The sequence below is a fragment of the Polyodon spathula genome, chromosome 1, assembly GCF_017654505.1.
Source record: "Polyodon spathula isolate WHYD16114869_AA chromosome 1, ASM1765450v1, whole genome shotgun sequence".
Classification (NCBI taxonomy): domain Eukaryota; kingdom Metazoa; phylum Chordata; class Actinopteri; order Acipenseriformes; family Polyodontidae; genus Polyodon; species Polyodon spathula.
In genome coordinates, this window is record NC_054534.1 from 103769776 (window position 1) to 103789225 (window position 19450).

Here is a 19450-nt window from a genome sequence, read left to right on the forward strand (position 1 = left end):
CACTAATGTGCTTGTGAGATTTAAGCTACTTACATGAAATTTACACTAGCGTTCCAGAATCTTTCCGATAAGATTCTGGGACAGCCTGTACTGGAACGGTGCGTTTACACTTACTTGAAACACCGGGGGGTACTTCTCACAGGAGCAGACTCCGAGTACTTTAAGGGGGAAAGAAAAAAAAAAAAAGGTAGCTGACGCCCTGCTGTGGTAACAGATTTTTCCGCTGCCCATTTAGTTTTCACTGGATCCTGTCTTCACTCCAGATAGATATTAAAACCTTGCTTTCTTCATCAGTAAAGTTACACAAGCGTCCTTGTCACAAAGACGGCTGCAGTGGGTGACGTCAGACCAGAACCAGGAACCAATAAACTATAGACAGGTGGAGTTTGGAGAAGCTGAGCGATTGGTGTCGCTCAGCATTTAATAATGAACAGACAGAAAATAAAATGTTTTAAAGACAAACAAAACACAGGACATGGCACTTCCTCCAAAATAAATAGACAAACAAAACGGACAACACAGACAAACACGATGAGCTGATATTTTAACTATTACTTTGATTATTACCTCTGTCTCCAATCCCGTTCTCCACTCACTGAACACAGAATCCCGAGTGAGTGAAAACATGCTGCTTTTATGCAGCTGTACTGAGATTCGATTGCTAATCAATCATTCAATTGGAGTCGCGGTACAACTGCACGTGAACTAATAAAGTGCAATTCCCTGTGCTCGCATATTACATTTTACCTGCACGTGAAGTGCTGTGCAATCCTCGTGCCTAAATACAAATACATTTTAAACAACTTGTGTTCCACAGACCCATTTATATCCCGTGTACCAATGACTATACATCAACATTAACACACAACACGTAACATATAACACTGAAATACACACAGGAGCGGGCAACATTGCCACAGTCCTTCAGACGTAATTTTCGAAATCTGTAATACAAAACAATTGGGTTTAGCTAGTAGTCGCTACACATCGAAAAATATAAACTACATAACAAAAAAAACATGCAGCCACCACTGTTAATTGATATTGTCATACATTTTATCAGTACTTAACATAAATATAGAAATGCGTTATACTATTTTAGATGCTAAGAGTTGGAGCTGGAGTTCTGCAATCTTTCCAGAATATGTTCTCTGCGTGTTTACACTGAAAAGAAGTCACCGGAATCCGTCATCTTGTCCTCTCAGTCTGGAATATGAACACAACATTTGAGAGGGTAGGAGGATGGATTCCGGAACGTGCTCAGTAGCGTTTACTCTAGCAAAAAGTGACCAGTTCAGTTTATGTATTAATTCCAGGACGTTTTTACAGTCATGTATAAAAATCGACTGCACTGTTAGCTCAGAAACAGGGTAAAGTAATCAAGTTATTTATTTGAACCCAGCACCTGTCAGATTGGTCTCAGTTCTCCCCATAATGAATTTCTGTACTTGCCATGGACTTGGCCCTGCTGTGCTGTTTTGTGCTGTGCCTCTCACTGGCTCTTCCCCTGCAGGGAGGTGGCGCAGATTGACCAGTTCCTGCAGGAGACAGCAGCGCGGGAGGCCAACGCGAAGGTGCGTCTGCAGCAGTTCATCGAGGAGCTCCTAGACCGGGCCGACCGCGCCGAGAAGCAGCTCCAGAGCATCAGCAGCAGCGGCACCACTCCCAACGGCAGCCTGAGCCGCTGCAGTGTGCCGGGATGCAAGAGCACCGGCCGACAGGTACACAACCACAGCCACGCGGCACTCCAGTGAGAGGCAGCTGCCATCTTAAAACGTAGTATTATAGGGATTGTTATTATTGATGTTATTGTTGATAATACAAGGAGTAACGTTTACAAAAGTAAATTGCACCTTTTTACATGCAGATTTATGGATGGGTTTTATTTGTTAGCATACATCATAGAGATTCAAAATAAAAAAAAATAAACGGTAAACTGAACATTTTATAGTCTTAACTATGTTTACTACAGTTTGTAGGGAAATGAACTACATGTTCAAAATGATACAGATTTATGTTAGAATTGATGATTGTCATTCATTCTTGTTCAGTTAGCTGACTGTAGTGGTGTTTTTAAAATATAGATTTATTCCAAATTACTGTTTAATCTGATGGGTGAGGGCAAATTCCAGAACAGTGTTGTAAGTTCAGAATTAACTTTACACATGCAACAAGACGACAAAGCGTGTCATATCATAGTGAAGAGATTGCTCCAGATCATGAAATGCTGTGGTTGTTTGTATTTTACCAAAGGTGTTTTTTAATACATGTGAATTTATGCCGTGCTACACGCTTGTAAACAATTACAGAACAAGTCATGCATTTTCTTTTAGATTTCATTCGGCGGCCAAGCTTCCCTGTTTTAGTTTGTCTCCTGGCGCAGTTGTCTTCACACATCACTCACCTTGCAGAGACTCTGCAGTAACTATGTCGCTGCACCCACACTGACTGTGTCAATGGTTCTACTCTGTCAGATGTTCATTTTCCTTGCCAGGTTGGATCAAATACGTGACATTTTTAAAAGGTCCACAAGGTTTATATTAGGTTTCTGATATGCAGTTGCAGTCAAGTTTACATACCCCAATGGAAATTTGTATTTCTAGAAATTTAAAACAAATAATTATAGGAAATATCTTTTGTAGCAAAAGTTATGCTTTTGTGGATGAGGAAAAAAAAAGTTACAAGAAATAGATTTATTTCAGCAATTTTTTTTGCAAAACTCCAAACATGCTAATTCAAAAGTATTCATACCCTGACAAGGAGAATGAAATTAATAGCTAGTTGAGGCACTTTTAACAATAGTAACCTCTTTTAAACAATTAATTAGGGTATTTGTCAATGCTCTTTTGGCATGATTCTTTTAGTGTTTTTTGGTGGAGGGAACAAAAATCAAGATGCTAATTGTAATGAAATAAATGCCCCGAGTAAAACATTTGGAACACCACCACATCCAAATATTTTACTCAAGGCATTTATTTCATGACAATTAGCTTCTATCTATCTTTCCACTTCACATCATCATAACTTTTATGCACACTGTTCTTTTCGTATCACGACATCACTGCGAGTCCAAGACCGCGCAGACATCACCGCGAGGGGCATTACAGCGCCAACCATTACAACGACTGCCCATAACAGCGCTACGACCATTAATCTCCCCGCCCCCCCTCAGTATGCAGGTTTTAATGATTTAGCAGTGTCAGAGACACTCGTATTGCACAATTGCAAAGCAGTTGCATACCAGGTTTGTATGAAAATCTCTTGCAGAGTGAAACGTTGATCTTGGGTATAATAATAAATGCAATAATAATAATAAAACACTATGCAACACAATTTTTGTTCCTGGGTAGTAAGTGTTATTTCCTAATTGCTTATGCCTCAAAAGTATAGAAAATGGCTATTATTCCCCACAAACTTTGCTTTTGTGACCAGGACAGTGATATTTCAAAATATCGCTATTTCCAATGGGAAAACGGGGAAAATGTGTGTCTTTTCGTTCACATAAAGTGAAAAGATTTAGAAGTGAGTAGTTTTTCGAGATTTACAATTATACTGTAAATAGAGTATAATCGTAAATCTCGAAAAACTACTCACTTCTAAATCTTTTGTAGTCATCTTTGTATTACTTTAGTATAAATACATGTTAATTTGGATTCATATGATGTTTTTTTCTGACTTTATGTGAACGAAAAGACACAGTTTCCCCGTTTTCCCATTGGAAATAGCGATATTTCGAAATATCACTGTCCTGGTCACAAAAGCAAAGTTTGTGGGGAATAATAGCCATTTTCTATACTTTTGAGGCATAAGCAATTAGGAAATAACACTTACTACCCAGGAACAAAAAAATAAATAAATTGTTACACAGTGTAATCATACACAAATATATTGCAGTGATATAATAATCATACACAAATATACTGTAGTGATATAGTAATCATATACAAATATACAGTAGTGATATAGGTTAACTCACTACAATATATATCAAAACATATGCTGAATGTCATTCTGCAACAAGTGAAAAACAAAGAAATTGTTATGCAGCCCAACTACATAAAAATGCTTGTGGAAACACGCTTTTATTGCATGGAGGTATTACTTATCGTATTTACCAGTCTAGTTATGATGGAGATGTATGGGGAACAGTGGGGAAAAAAAACTATAGTCTTCTGCAATCAGAAAAGCTGAACCCCGCTCTGACTGCGTCGTCTGTTCGAGTTCCTGGAAAGTGACGCGTTTATGAACTTCGCAGTGTCTTCCGGGAATTGTATTTCGGTGCGGTGATGTCGTAGCGCTGTTATGGGCAGTGGCTCTAATGGTCAGCACTGTAATGTCTGTCGCGGTGATGTCATAGCGCTGTTATGGGCAGTAGCTGTAATGTCTGTCGCGGTGATGTCATATCGCTGTTATTGACAGTCGCTGTAATGGTCGGCTGTGTGATGTCCTTCACGGTGATGTCGGCGCGGTTTTGGACTCGCTGTTATGTCATGTAACCTGGTCTTTTAGGAAAATTTACAGGGATTTAGTGAAATAGAAAAAAAAAAAAATTCTGAACATTGTGGGAATGCTTTGTTTGCTAAAACTTTGCTGACATCGTGTTGCAGTCAGCAGTGTTGACACACACACCTTGCAATAAATGCAACCATGGGCCACAAGAAGTACTGAATACCCTTGAGATCAGTACCCACTGGGAGTGATATGCAATATGTCACATTTACATTTGTACATCTTGAGAACTGCTTATCAAGTTTTTGAGAGATTCATAATTTGGGCATTATAAGCAGATGTATATCATACAAAAACAAATGTTTTTCCTTCTTGCCTTCAGTTTGGGTTATGCAGAACAATATATACCTTGTTTACATGCACCACTCAACCCGGGTTTTCAAACCCTGATGCCCCTGATCCTGTGTTTCCATGTTAATTTACACAACCCGCATTGGCTGCCAATCTGACCTGCGCTGGGTTTTTTTCTGACCCTTAACCAAAGTGGGATGGGTGGCAGTATATCACAACTCTGATTAATCAAGTGGCATACAGTGGGTGAGTATATTTAATCTTCTCTTATAGCTCCAAAGAATTGTTAGGATTATCGGAAGCAAATGAATAGTGTCGTTTTAAAGAAATGAATGCGACTTAGCCACAAAGCTTGCTGGGAAAGAACCGCAAACATCCTTTGAAAACTCATTGCAAGAAAAGTCTTTTCACGCAACTCTGGTAGGCTATCAATGGGGGTTCAGGAGGAATATGGGGGAACCCGAATTAAGAGCTGACCCGTGCTCATGGAAATGAGGTATAGATAGAATGCTGTGGTTACCTTATCTGTCACGTCTGCTGCGTTTCGCAGATTTTCACGTACTCTTTTTATTCGGTCTTATTTATTTTCTGTTCACTCTGCACACACTCTTAACTCAGGGGAGACGTTAGGAGGACAGAGATGTTATAAACTCCTAGTGGTTTATGTTCGAGCACTGGACGAGCTGTAAGTAAGTCCATATAACCTTTATTTTATCGTAAAGAAAGACACTCAAGACTCATTCATTTTAAGTTTTACGAATCAGAGCAATGCTCCTTCGGTTTATTAAAATGCTTTTAATATTTGGAAAAAGGTAGGTTGATCAGACCTCCAAATTCCAACACAAGCAGTCTACAAGCACCCACTTCTATATTTCAGTTTCATTCAATATAACACTCTCTTAAAACCAAAACATAGTTTCAAAACCTTATAGCAATGCAACCAATACATGTAAGATATAACAATGTTAGTAATATGCTTACCTCCTATTATAAGGAAAAGTAGCGTGAACAAAGGAATCAGTCTGGTGGAGATCTGCAAGTGATGGACCACTTCACCCTGTCAAGCAAAGGTCTTGAATGTGGTATCCCTTTGCGAAAAGCATGAGTTTTTATAGGATTCGTCTCCATAGGAATACATGGAGAATCTTTATCAAGTCCAATTCTTATCTCTTTGGCACAGAGCATTGTGTCAGCAATTTTTGCAAGATATGACACCTGGTCCACACATTCAATCATGATCTCACCGCTCATTTCTCGACCCCTCCTCTATCTAAAAAGCTAGGTGAAACAAAGAAAATAATATTATTTTGAATATATGAGTGTTGTCTGAAATATATACAACACTATTAGTTATGATTATATTGATTATATGTATTAATGTCTAATAATATATTCCCTCATGCCATTCTATTCTTCAAATTAGTTTTCCTTCTCTCTTTACAGGCGTGTTCTTAACAGATATTATAGGGAACTTCCATCTTATGTTTTTCCCAATATAGAGTTTCTCTTCATGGTTAATCTATTTGTTTTTTATTTAAGTGTAAGATTGTAATGTCTCTGTCCTATGAGTTTCCTAACAGCACGAATTCAGCTGAACTGCGGATGACCTCCTATTTTTTTCAGCTGCACAAAAAACAGCTAAAACCAGTTTTCTAGTTGTGCGCTTAGCTTTCCAATTTCCAGCGATAATCAAGGTTTTTTCCAATTTTTCTATGGTGAGCAGACACTCTAACCTTGACGCTGTTTGATAAGAGAACTCTGCTCTTCATGCCAACTATCCCTTCACTTTCTGGCACGACTTCAAGACAGGCTCACAGCAAGTTATAAAGTTTTTACTTTCGTAAAACCCATCTTCTATTCCTTTTCTTAATTAGTTTTTTATATTTCAGTATCATAGTAAGCACATCAGGTATTTTATTCCATTAATCTTCCCCATTCCCCAACTTCTCAATATAGGAATAGAAGAGATGAATTAAGAGAAACCCCATAGTTGTTTAAATGTAAACTTTTCCTGATGAGAAACCGTTTTATACATTTTATCATAACAGGCAGTGTTAAGCATATGGTCTTACACGCACAAATAGTTTATAGTAAAAAGCAAGCATATTAAACCTTATTTCAACATTTAACAGCATTTTCTTAGGCTAAAAAGGATGCTGCAAAAACTTAGCATTCAATTCTGGGAATCAAGCCCATCTTGATAAGAAACCGCCTAAAAACTGGCCACTGCCCAAAAGCTGGCTATGTATCAAATTATACCCGTTTCTTACTGCATTATTTTATACCAGTTTCTTACGGCATCATTTTATATAAAGAAAATACATAAGTTTCACAATTAAGAATTAAAACAGCATTACGTGTTACTTTTGATTACACACTTACACAATTTTCCAAACTAAAGATTATACAAACAATACAAAGGATTATAACACACTATTGCATTAATACATTTTAAATTCTCCAATCCATGTCCGGGGTTTCAGCTCACTCCCAGCAAGACTCCACTTCGGTCTCAGGTTCCACTCGGGTAGGCTCAGCGAACACGATAATAGGCTCTCGAATCCATCGTCTCGCATCACAGGTGTGAGCTGCCATGGCCTTGACTTCGTACCTACAAGACACTTGTACACGCTTAGTAGGGGCACCTTCCTCACATTCTAATTTTCCCAGATGCGCCCATTTTATTAAGTGACCCTTTCACAACTCATGCATTCAATCCTCTTAATATCTTTTTGGGTTTACATTTAAATGAGAGAAAGAAACACCTACAGAATCATTGCATTCAAACAAGATTCTACAGTGTTTAGCCAAATGACTGCATGCCGGACAAAGTCTGAGCCCAGTCACTGATGACTTGCTTTGGCACATATTACATGCACAATTAACAAGAGGATTATGTTTTAATTTATGTGTTAGGGTTACTTCTGCAATATGTACAATAGTTGTGGATCTGTACACATTGTTACTATACACTTCTTTCTGCTCACATGGAGACACTTTAGAAGGGATGCCATTCATCCAGAATACAGTAGGGGGCCAAAACTCACTGTTTTTCATATCAGCAGGCCCCTAACTTGTAGTTTGTTTATCATCATTAGTGGGCAAACTCAATACAACTGAATCAGTTGATGAACCATGAGCCTTAGCTACTGATACACTCCATACAAAAGGATTCAATGTTTTACTGACCAGCCTAGCTGATTCAGTGTTATTTGCGACATATCACTTCAGGTGTTAGAGTCCCGGCTCACTGTAATGGTCACGCTGCACTCGGACCATGGGACCTACAACAAAAGTACCAAGATTCAGCAGCTTATTCACAGCAGTGAATTTGAAATTATTGGTTATCCTGAATTAACATTTAAAAAAAAAAAAAGTCTAAGGTGACAAGTTATTAGTACTGAATTCCAGTCACTTGCAAGGTTTCTGTTTTGCTCTGTGATGTAAGACACTGCACAGCTTGCAACTTTGCCCTCTGTGTGTGCTAATTAAAATTTTAAAAAGCGTTCAAGTGGGATTCATTAATTTGTGACCAATCCTCTGCTACAAGAGGAATGTGTGTTTCGGTATGTTTTTGCATATCTCATGACCCTCGCCAATGATGCAGCTACCAACAGCAATGCTATATATAACCTATGTGTGTCTTTATGAGTCAGTTTGAATCCAGGCAGGAAAGAAGTCAACCAGAAATTATTTCAATCAATTTGCTACAGTAGTCTTCAGAAGAACATAATGATTTACAACATAAATGATAAGTCCATTGTAAACCCTGCTGTAGGGCAAGATAAATATATCAGTTTCAATTGCTGGTCATATTGTTACAAAAAAATCATTGCTCAAGTTCTGGAATCCTTTTTAATGGATCTTAATTGACGAAGTGTGCGTTAGTTTTGCCAAATGTGTTTGCGTTAGTCCTGTATCCCCCATTTGTAATGTTATAACTACTTTCAAAACCTCTTGCATAAATCAGATCAAACTTCACATGGACATAGGTTGCAAGCTACTATTCTACATGCAGTGTTGGGTATTGACATACTTACTCATACATGTATAACCCTGGCTGGGTATAAGCAGGTTAATAATGTACCTTTTTATTATTGTGTTTTATTCATGATGTTTCACTATTTCATTTTTCTAATAATTCTCCTTAGAGGGAAAGGAACTCTGGCTCTGTTTCTCGAGGAATGTATGAGGTACCGGATCGATGCTCTTCAGCAAGCACTGGGTGAGTCTGCCAGATTTACACCTTGCCCTCACACAGCATTCATCAGGATGTTCCAACTGCCTGGATCAAACGAGTATCAGTTACGATTACATTTTTTCTTCTGAATATGAATAGTACACAAGCTAAAAGCGTAGTACTTGTTACTTGTAGCACATTCATTTTGAAGTCATTTTTTAAAAAATGATTCAGCTATACTCTCAATCTCAGGTTTAGGCATTGATGACTGTACTTCACAGGCCAGATTATGTCCTAGTTTAATATTGAAACAGTGGTGGTATTTAGGTAATTTGAAGAAAGGCAATTAGTTCTACTCCATTAAAACATTAGACAGTCAGCATTAAGGGTGGATGCACAACAATGTTTCGGTATACACAGGACATCGTTCAGCCTTCAAATGGCCCAGCATAGTTAAAATCGGGCAAAAGGATCCTTGGGGGGTCCTAACAAATTGGCCAGGGAGTTTATTATAGTGTTGTTAACTCAGAAATTGAGACAACATGTTTCACAGGGCAGTTAACGTGGGGTGGGCTCCACAGACAATTGGTAAAAGATCTATCTGCTTAAAAACTAAAATACTGTCATCAGAAATCACTTGTACTGGACAACAGTACATGGAAGCATATGCTTCTGCAGCTGACAACTGAAAAATATTTAATTAGACTGCAGTAGGCAAATACCATGGTTGATTCTTAATGTAACTCTGAAACTGTGCAGCTCCCCCTCATCTATTACACTGTTGTCAAACTATACTAAGCTGTTAAATGGTCCTGGTGGATAGCTTGTAAAACACAGGATGAACTGACTGAATTGTTCAAGTGTTACTTTTACTTTCACCACCATAGCAGGTAATTTCACAACCCGCTGCCTGTTTGACTAATGTAAACCCTGTGTGCATGCCTAAAGTGGCACACGCTAAGAGTGTAACTGAGGAAGTTTCTGAGTACACTGGGGTTGTCCATGTCTGTCAGAGTGTGTTTTATGTTCCATTTCACTGCTTAGGCAAGGTTTGCTTCACCAGCCTCTGTCAAGTTAGCAGGCCTGCTTATGTAGCTACACAAGTGTACAAATTCTCAAGGCTCCTCCATAGCCTCACAGCTCTCAGAATATCACCAGGCCTTCTCAAATGTTACTCGCCCAGCTGTGTTTGCTGTACCTAGAGGCACATTGTGCATAGTCGAGTTACTGTGGCTTAGCCAAAGTTTGCATTTATCAGCTGAAGCTGTTTGTAATCGCACTTTTTTTTTATTATTGATTTTTTATGTAGAATGAGAATGACATTGAGAATCTGGCATTCAAACACCTATCTCTTGTAACCTTCATTGTACCACAGTATTGTCTGATTCAGGATTCTGTTTCTGTCTACACGGGTTTGTTGCATTAAATTACACTGCTGTGATATACAGACCCACTATGTCGGTCAGTAGCTGTAATTTCCAAACGGGGGATTTATTGGGGTTCCCTGCATTATACTGTGATGTTATGCAGCATTATATATACAATTTATGTATTTATTTATTGTATTTCAATATACTATGGTGGCCTCCAGAGACAATTGGGTAAAATATTTATCTACGTAAAAAGAAAAAAATGTTTCTAACAGTATTTGCTTGGACTGGACAACAATAAATGGAAGCTTGTTATGAATTTGATTTTGTATTTGTTACCTGTAACGAGCCTGGTTACAGCTTTCACTGCTTTGCAGAAAGTGAATGACATCATCTAGGTACATGAATATTCAGTACATACTGTATGTAACACATTTCAGAGAATGTAGTGGCCCCAGTTATGAACCCACAGTTGAGAGGGATTCTGAGAGAAATAGCAGAACAGATTGTAAAGCTGGGGTTTTAATATGATCAGGTGAATATGTACTGTATATAAAATACACGCACTTTCAAAACTGCAAGAAGTGGAAACGGAGTGCAAAGAATAACCCTTTTACAGGTGATATTCAAAAAGTAGAAATAAATGAGTTCCAGTGTGTGAGTAAAAACATGCTGTTTCTCTAGAGTGTATAATACCTGGCATTTCACTGGAGCGGAGCACTTAGTTTTCTATCATGCAGAGTGGTTCTGGGGTCTATTGAGCTTTCAGCTCTGCTGGCCCCACCCTCTTACTCTCTCTGTACTCTATATACAGTGCCTTGCAAAAGTATTCAGACCCTCTCACATTTTTCACATTTTGTTGCTTTAAAGCTTGCAGTCATGACACTTTGAAGTAGGAATTAATATGTGTTATATACTCAACCTACTCCACACATTCAAAGCAAAAACAAAAAGAAAGTAGTAAATAGATAATTAATATGAAATAAAAATGGAAAAGTCATGATTGCATAAGTATTCAAACCCTTTGCTGTGGGAAACCTAAATTAATTCAGGTGCACAAAATTACCTTAATGAGCCACACAATTAGTTGAATGGCCTCTGTCTCTGTGCAGTAGTTGTGGTTCTCATGATTTCAGAATAAAAACACCTGTCTCTATGAGGTTCCTTGGTCAGGTAGTGAATTTCAAGCAAAGACTCAACCGTGAAGACCAAGGAGCTTTCAAAGCAAGTAAGGGATAAAATCATTGAAATATCTCTGTATCTCTGTGAGCACAGTGTACTCCTTCAAGAAATTGAAGGTGCATTGTACCACTCAGTCACTGCCTAGATCAGGCCGTCCCTCCAAACTGAGCAGCCGGGCAAGGAGGAAACTGGTGAGGGATGCCACTGTGAGGCCAACGACAGCTTTGAAAGAGCTACAGAGTTCAGTGGCTGAGATGGGAGAAAATATGCATCAGTCAACAATATCCAGAACACTTCACAAAAGTAGCCTGTATGCAGGGTGGCAGGGTCTCAAAGCCTGCATGGAGTTTGCAACAAAGCACCTGAGTGATCCTGCAAAAATGTGGCAAAAGGTGTTGTGGTCAGACGAGACCAAATTGGAACTTTTTGGTCTAAATGCCAAGTGTTATATTTGAATCGGACCCAACACAGCACTTCTGCCAGTCAACACCATTCCTACAGTCAAGCATGGTGGTGGCAGCATCATGTTATGGGGATGTTTCTCATCAGCAGGGACTGGCAAGCTTGTTAGGATTGAACTAAATGGGTGGAGCAAAGTACAGGCATAGAGGCAACCTGTTTCAGTCTGCTAAAGTCTTAAAGCTGGGGTGAAAATTCACCTTTCAGCAGGACAATGATCCAAAGAACAAGGCCAAAGCTACATTGGAGTGGCTTAAGAATAAGAAAGTGAATGTTCTTGACTGGCTCAAAGTTCTGACTTAAATCCTATTGAGAATCTATGGAAAGACTTGAAAACTGCTGTCCATAAGCGATCCCCAAGCAACTTGAGAGAGCTTGAGCAAATCTGCCAAGAAGAATGGGCACAAATTGCACCAAGCCGGTGTGCAAAGTTGGTAGAGACTTACCCAAAAAGACTTGCAGCTGTAATTGCTGCCAAAGGTGCTTCCACCAAATAGAGTTGATGGGTCTGAATACTTATGCAATCAACATTTCAGTTTTTTCTCTTTAGTTTTTGCTGACATTAAATGTAACTTCTTACCCTTAAAAGTCTTCAGCTTGAGCATTCAAGTTTTGAATAAAATATTTAAGTTTAAGAAAATGTGTATGCATCATTTTGTAATTTCACAAAATGGGACACCATGGGAAGGGTCTGAATCATTTTCCATGGCACTATGTACAGTAGATGGGGACAGCAGAGTTGAAAGGTCAGTGATGCATGATTTAAATAGAATGCAAAAGTCTGTTCAATACGGAAGTTAAGATTGTTCAAGCAAGATCATAGCCAATGAACAATAGAAACGATAATAACCTATTATTGGAGCAGTTGAACCAGAACTACTCAGAATGATTGCAATAGAAAAAGTGAGGGAAACATCTATTTTTATTTGGTGCTGCAGTATTTACCTCAAGGCATGAGCTTGCTGTACACATCACATTGTGGTAAAATGTAATACTATTAGAAGGAAGAAACTAAGTTGAGTAGACACATGTCTTGGCTAGTTCGTCTGCTTGATCTATTTGCTTGAACTGTGATTGAGGGCTTTGAGTTCTGGACGCTGTGGTGCAATGCTGATGGCTGTGCCCCCTTGTTTCAGAGCCTCCAGCCGGGTGAAGATGTTGTCGCAGGGCTCGGGGGGGTACGACAGTGACAGCATTGAGATGCACCCCCTGAAGGAGTGCCCCGAGGCACAGTACTACCACGTGCAGTGCCAGTCAGGGGAGGTGGGGTTTGAGAGGGCCAGCATGTCACAGAACTGGGGGCTGAGGAAACATGCCATCCAGAACTGGCATCGGCGGCCCTACCACAACAGCACCGAGGGGGAGGAGGGAGACGTATCCGATGGGGGCTCCCGCACCACTGAATCCGAGGCTGAGGTCTGGGAGCAGGAGAGGAGGGCCTCTTCAGAGACACAGCAGTCCAACTCCAACAAAGGCAGCAGGGGATACAGGCTCGGCACAGGTGACCCTAGACCCTGACTCATTTCAAAGAGTGCAGGATCCTGCACCCAGTTAGTTAGAGGCTTTGGTGCAGAGTCCAATTCCATTGTTGAGCCTTTAGGGAAGTATGTCTTAAATCTCAGATTTAACTCCATGTGATCAGTGGGGTCGTGATATATAAACAGCAATTTATCTAAATACTGCCACCCTAACTTTAATAATCCTGCTCAAATTATTGCCTGTGGGTAATATTGCCCCCCCTATTCAAATACTAACACCCTGTTTTGGGTCTTCATTCAAACTAGGAACCCTTAATCATTGATCGTGTCCATCTGTCTCTGATAGTCATCTGATCAGCGAAAGAGCAGGTTGACAAAGTTGAGGGTGAGGGTATCAAGACCTTGGGAAGCAATGAATGATGGTATTCTGGACAGTAATTTGAATGACTTCTCAATAAGTCAGTTAACATCTCTCCACAGCTGAGTTTAATCTACCTCAGTTGGTGTCCCACACTTGTTCCAGCTGATGGCACCGTTGTACCTTACTACAGTCTCGTGAGGCAAGTCAGGATTCACCAACCTAAGAATGCAGGTGGTCTTAAACAGGACCACAAGACACTTTATTATTATTAATTTACCAGGAAACACAACTTTAATCCATTGTTTAATGGAGTAAGCAAACAGTAGCAGCAGTAGCCACTGCAGGAGGAACGATGCATGGGCCTTAGGGACAGTGATGGAGCAGATTAAGCAGCTACAGTACAAGACACAGGCTGCTTTAAAAAAAGCACTTGCCAGACCTCTGTAGTCGGTTCAGTTAAAAAATACTTCATCTGAGGAAATTGGGAGGATCACCTGTCCAGTTTAGCCAGTTTTGTGCAGAACATGAGGCTGTAATCAGCTTGAATTTAAATACAAAGTTAAAACTACAATATTTCTGTCCCCTTTTGCCCTGTGATAAATTCCTTTCATTCCCACATGTCACCCAGTGCTGAGCAGTAGGCTGATATTTCAGACATGCTCATGGATTTTTAATTTTTTTTTTTTATCATGCTTGACACATTAATCTTATGTAACTGCTAGATAGCTTTATGATGTACAACACCTACAGACGTAGGACAAAAATACATTTACTGATACAGTACTCTTGGTTGTCATTCCCTGACTCGCATTTCAGTCATAGTGGGCTGATAGGACTGTAAGCTCTCAGTTGGCATGTGCTTCTCTACCATGACTGGCCTGCCTAGTACGCGGTTTTGTTGCTGTTTACAGTCGGAAGGAACAAAATAACAACTGGTAAATAACTTTTGAATGCTTGTTTGCTGAGGTAACTACTTCAGCTGGTTGAAGTAATTTAATTTTCTAAAGTGTTCCGAGCTGTGGTAGATTGAAGTGAATTTTTATAGCATGTAAACTGGACCAGTTCTAGACCTGCAGGACAGTATAAATTGGCTAGCAGTGTCTCAGAATGCCAGCTGTTCTAAGCTCCAGCCAGTCGAAAGGCCAGCCAGTCAAAGGGCCACTTGTCCTAGGGCAGTCTGAGCTGTGGCAGACAGAGTGAGGGCAGGTAGAGGGAGGACCTTTGCATAATCTCTCTTGATAGCTACTAGATGCCTCATTCCTACTTTGACACCTGATGTCTGGATCTCCTGGACAAAGCGGGCTCACTCTTTCACCACTCTCAGAATGAACACTGGTAAGTACCTGCTGCACATACCTTTACTAACTCCTTCTCCCCCCCTGCGCTGCCTGCTACAAACTTGAAAATCTCCTTTTTCAATTGTTGCTCTCTGACTAATAAATCTCTGCTTCTCAGCGAACTTATAACTGTTACCAATCTTGATCTCTGTCTAGCTGAAACCTGGCACTCTGTAAATGACATGCACGCTGCATCTAGCCACCCCAAAGGGCTATTCCCTCTTTGACAAACCTCACCTCACTGGCCGAGGTGGGGGCACTGCTGTTATTGCAAATTCTGTGCTCGCTTCCTCAGTTCTTTCTTTGCCTGCCTTCTCTTCATTTGACCACCTCACCATCAAGCTTTTCTCTCATGTCCCTCACCCTTGCTGTTATCTTCTGTCCACCTAAGAACAACTCTGCTTTTATTGCCGAGTATTCAGAATTCCTCTCCTTCGTCTGCACTTCTGCTGAAAAAATCCTGCTCCTAGGTCACTTCAACATTCATGTTGACTTGCCTTCTTCCCCCCTAGTGACCGACTTCAACACGCTTCTGGACTGTCTTGGGCTTTCTCAATCTGTCAACCTCCCCACTCACACCCGAGGACACACCCTGTATCTGCTCATCATCAAGGGTCTTGACCCCTCAAATCTCTCCGTCTCAGATCTCTCTCTCTCTGACCATTTCTTAAACACTGTTAATTAATTTTCCTGCTCCTTCCTCCACTACTGATACTGTTATCTCCTTCTGTCCCAAGAATCTGCTGAATCCTCAAACTTTCGAAAAGTGTCTCTTCATCATCTCTAACTGGTACTCTACCGTCCTCAGTTGAAGATGCAGTGACCCTCTACAACACCACACTTACTCAGATCATCGACACTGTTACACCGTTTACAACCAGAACTGTCAAGAAAGATTGAAACTGCTCATGGTACACCCTCGAACTTTGATTGCTTAAATCTGCCTGCCGCAAGCTTGAGCGCAAGTGGAGGTTGTCTGGACTAACTATCTCTGTAACTACAGGTGTGCACTCACCGTTGCCATGGTGAAGTACTTCTCTGAAATCATAACTGTGGGACACAGTAAACCCAATGTTCTCTTTAAGACCATTGACCAGATCCTACATCCAGCCACCGACTGATCAATCTCCTGTTCATCCTCCTCTCTTACCTGTCATGACTTTGCTTTTCTCGGAACAAAATTGACAACATCTATTGAACAATCTCCTGCCACAAACCCAGTTTACTACTTGATCACCTTGACTCTTCTCCGGTTGCACCTCCTTTCCCATCCTCTTTCTCTCCTCTCTCCATTGCTGATGTCTCTGGCCTATTACTGAAACTACTGCCACATGCCCTCTGGACCCCTGGCCAACTAACCTTGTCCGTCTCTGTGCTTCTGATCTTGCTCCTTCCATTATGCACACTCCCTGGACTGGTTCCTGCTGCCCTTAAGCTTACCAGAGTTAAAAACCCCTCCCTCGACCTGGCTGACTTATCCAATCTCCCTTTTCTCTCCAAAACTCTTGAAAGAGCTGTAGCCAGTCAGCTGATGAAACATCTCGCGGATAATAATCTGCTTGAATCTCTAGTCTGGTTTCCGCCCGCATCACAGTACTAAAACTGGTTTGCTCCGGATTGTGAATGATCTCCTGCTCAACGCTGATGCTGGCGCTCCCTCTGTGCTTGCCCTCCTTGACCTAACAACTGCTTTTGACACCATAGATCATGGCATTCTTCTTGACCGCCATTCTTGTTGTTACTGCATCTTGTAAAGGCATTTGTGATGGTGGTCCACTATGAAAGGCGCTATATAAAATAAAGATTGATTGACTGCACAACTGAATGTTTTTTCACAAGGAACTGTCTCAAAAGTAATGACTCCAGCAACCATGCTGCAGATTTCCACCCCATTCTCTATGAAGTATAAAGAGGCAGAAATCATTGAAGATTGGTCGTGTGCCACCACATGGGCACCTCAGGGAGATTGAAACATTATACAGACTTGTCACATCAAATCACCACCTGCATCATATTGACAGTGTTATGAGAGGTCTCTTTTTTTTTTTCTTTATAATCTGAGTGGTATTTTTTTAAAAATTAATTTCCTGTTTTCTTAAATTGCTTTATTTAGTTTTGTTGTATTATTATTATTATTATTATTATTATTATTATTATTATTATTATTATTATTATGTGTTTCTTTGCAACTGCTACTACTTCTTGATGCTGAAGACTTCTTTTAGTTTTAACCATGTAAAGCGCTTTGAGATACTGTGGTATGGAAGGCGCTATATAAATAAGATACATTGAAATTGAATTATTTCAGAGCAACTTCTTGAAAATGCTGTCTTAAAACTTCATGTTGCTGGATGTGGTATCAATGACCCTCATTCAGGTCATCAGATCCCCAGCTGCTGCAGGTCGTCTGTTTTTTTAAATGTAGCTGCCTCCTGGTGTCACAAGCTGGCATTATTTACTGTGGACATGGTGGTTCTCTCTGTCTCGATTAGCTCCATGCCATGCAGGATGTCAGTATGGAGCCACATTCCTGTCTGATTTGGCAATATGTAATGGAAGTAGATGCTGTCAAACCCAGCTGAAGGGGGTTATGTGGTCTTTTCTTCTCCTGCAAACAATTAGATGCCCTTCGCACCTTATTAATGTATTTGCTTATGCTTTTGTTGATTATATATAGAGATTTAGAAAATGTGAGTTTTATTTATTTGTGACGATAAGAAATGCCAAACGCAGTAAAGAAAAAAAAAATTGTTTGGTGGAAGAAATCGCAGGAATGCTGAAAAAAGTTCTCAGGATATCACTGCTGTTAGGCCTTCTGTTCATCAGTTACACAGTATAATATAGTCAAGCACAGGATGAATTGTGCACTCTGGAACTAGCTGATTCAAAACTTAGATTTGGTTGTGTTGCTGGGGACTCACAGTGGCCCATAGGGACCTCTACTGGTCAGGTTCCAGATGAGGCTAGGCAGAACCAGCCAGGCTGGGTCTTGCTTCCATGATTCATTAGCTTTGCAACATCTGGTGCTTCTATTTGTTGGGTGAAAAGACGATTTGCAAAGCAGTGAGAATGGAAGCTGCCCATTGATCTTTAGTACTCCTGAATCGGTATGTAGGAGGTGACATTCAAATTAGCAATTTCAATTGGCTGAAAAGACGGGGTAGAATACTTGATTGTGCAATTTAAATTAAAAAAGAATAAACAGAACAAGTAAAACACTCTCATGCAATTGGGTCCTGCAGCAGAGTGCAGTATAAGCAGGTGAAATTGCGTTCTAGTCCGAACCTGTTCCGGGGATATACATTATTAATGAAATCACACAGACCAGGCAGCCTCTGTGAGTCAGAGGTGTTTCAGCTTCATTAGCTCCTCATACCATTCATCTGTGAGCAGTTTCATTGTGCATTTCAGCACAAGCCTTTTCTGTAGTCCTGGAGTCTTAAATTACATTTTGATATAATGAGCCAGTGGAAGAATTAATTTTTTAATTGTAACTCTGTTGCTGTTTTGATGAACAGGTCGGTCAGAGGGCAGGTATAAACCCTGCCGGCACGAGAAGCACAGCCCTTCTCAGTCGAACGAGGTGATTAGCCCGGAGATTCTCAAAATGAGGGCTGTGCTGTTCTGCATCTTCACCTACCTGGACACAAAGACCCTGCTGCGGGCCGCCCAGGTCTGCAAGGACTGGAAGTTTGTGGCCCGGCACCCTGCAGTGTGGACCCGGGTGCTGCTGGAAAATGGCCGGATATCCTCCAAGGTGCAGTCTGCTGCTTTTCACCACGTCTATGCTGTACATTTGTGCAATAGGAGGACACGGCATCTGTCTTCAATAAGGTGGACCACCTGCTTGTTTTCAGGCACTGGAGAACTGATAGACAATGTGCAAATGGACTGCACACACATTACAGGGCTCTATTATACCTTTACTGTGTACAATCAGTTTCCCTTAATATGTAAACTGTCTGTTCGGTTCTCTGCCCCTTGTTGCAGTTTATGACAACCGTGTCTCAGTGGTGTACCCAGACACACTCCCTCATCCTCCAAAACCTCAAACCACGACAGAGGGGGAAGAAGGAGACAAAAGAGGAGTACTTGAAAAGCACACGGTAAGCACTGTAATACAACCTACCTTGTAGCTATATAAAACACTCAAACATTGCCCATATAAACACTATCTAAATGATTGAACCACCACATGTCTGCTGCAATTATTACCTCATTATATTATTACCTTGTTTATATGTCACACATTAAGATCACACATATATCTACACAACTGCTAT

At 40.5% G+C, this 19450-nt stretch overlaps 1 protein-coding gene across 1 annotated transcript in view; it reads left to right on the plus strand.

The window, feature by feature from the left end:
• LOC121325797 (F-box only protein 41-like) overlaps window positions 1-19450 on the plus strand; it is a 51283-nt gene that overhangs the window by 24037 nt on the left and 7796 nt on the right. Inside the window, exons 2-6 of the mRNA XM_041268848.1 lie at window positions 1514-1721; window positions 8952-9025; window positions 13128-13492; window positions 18686-18924; window positions 19158-19273. Of these exons, the coding sequence (XP_041124782.1) occupies window positions 1514-1721; window positions 8952-9025; window positions 13128-13492; window positions 18686-18924; window positions 19158-19273 (1002 nt within the window). The remainder of the gene's footprint in view (window positions 1-1513; window positions 1722-8951; window positions 9026-13127; window positions 13493-18685; window positions 18925-19157; window positions 19274-19450) is intronic.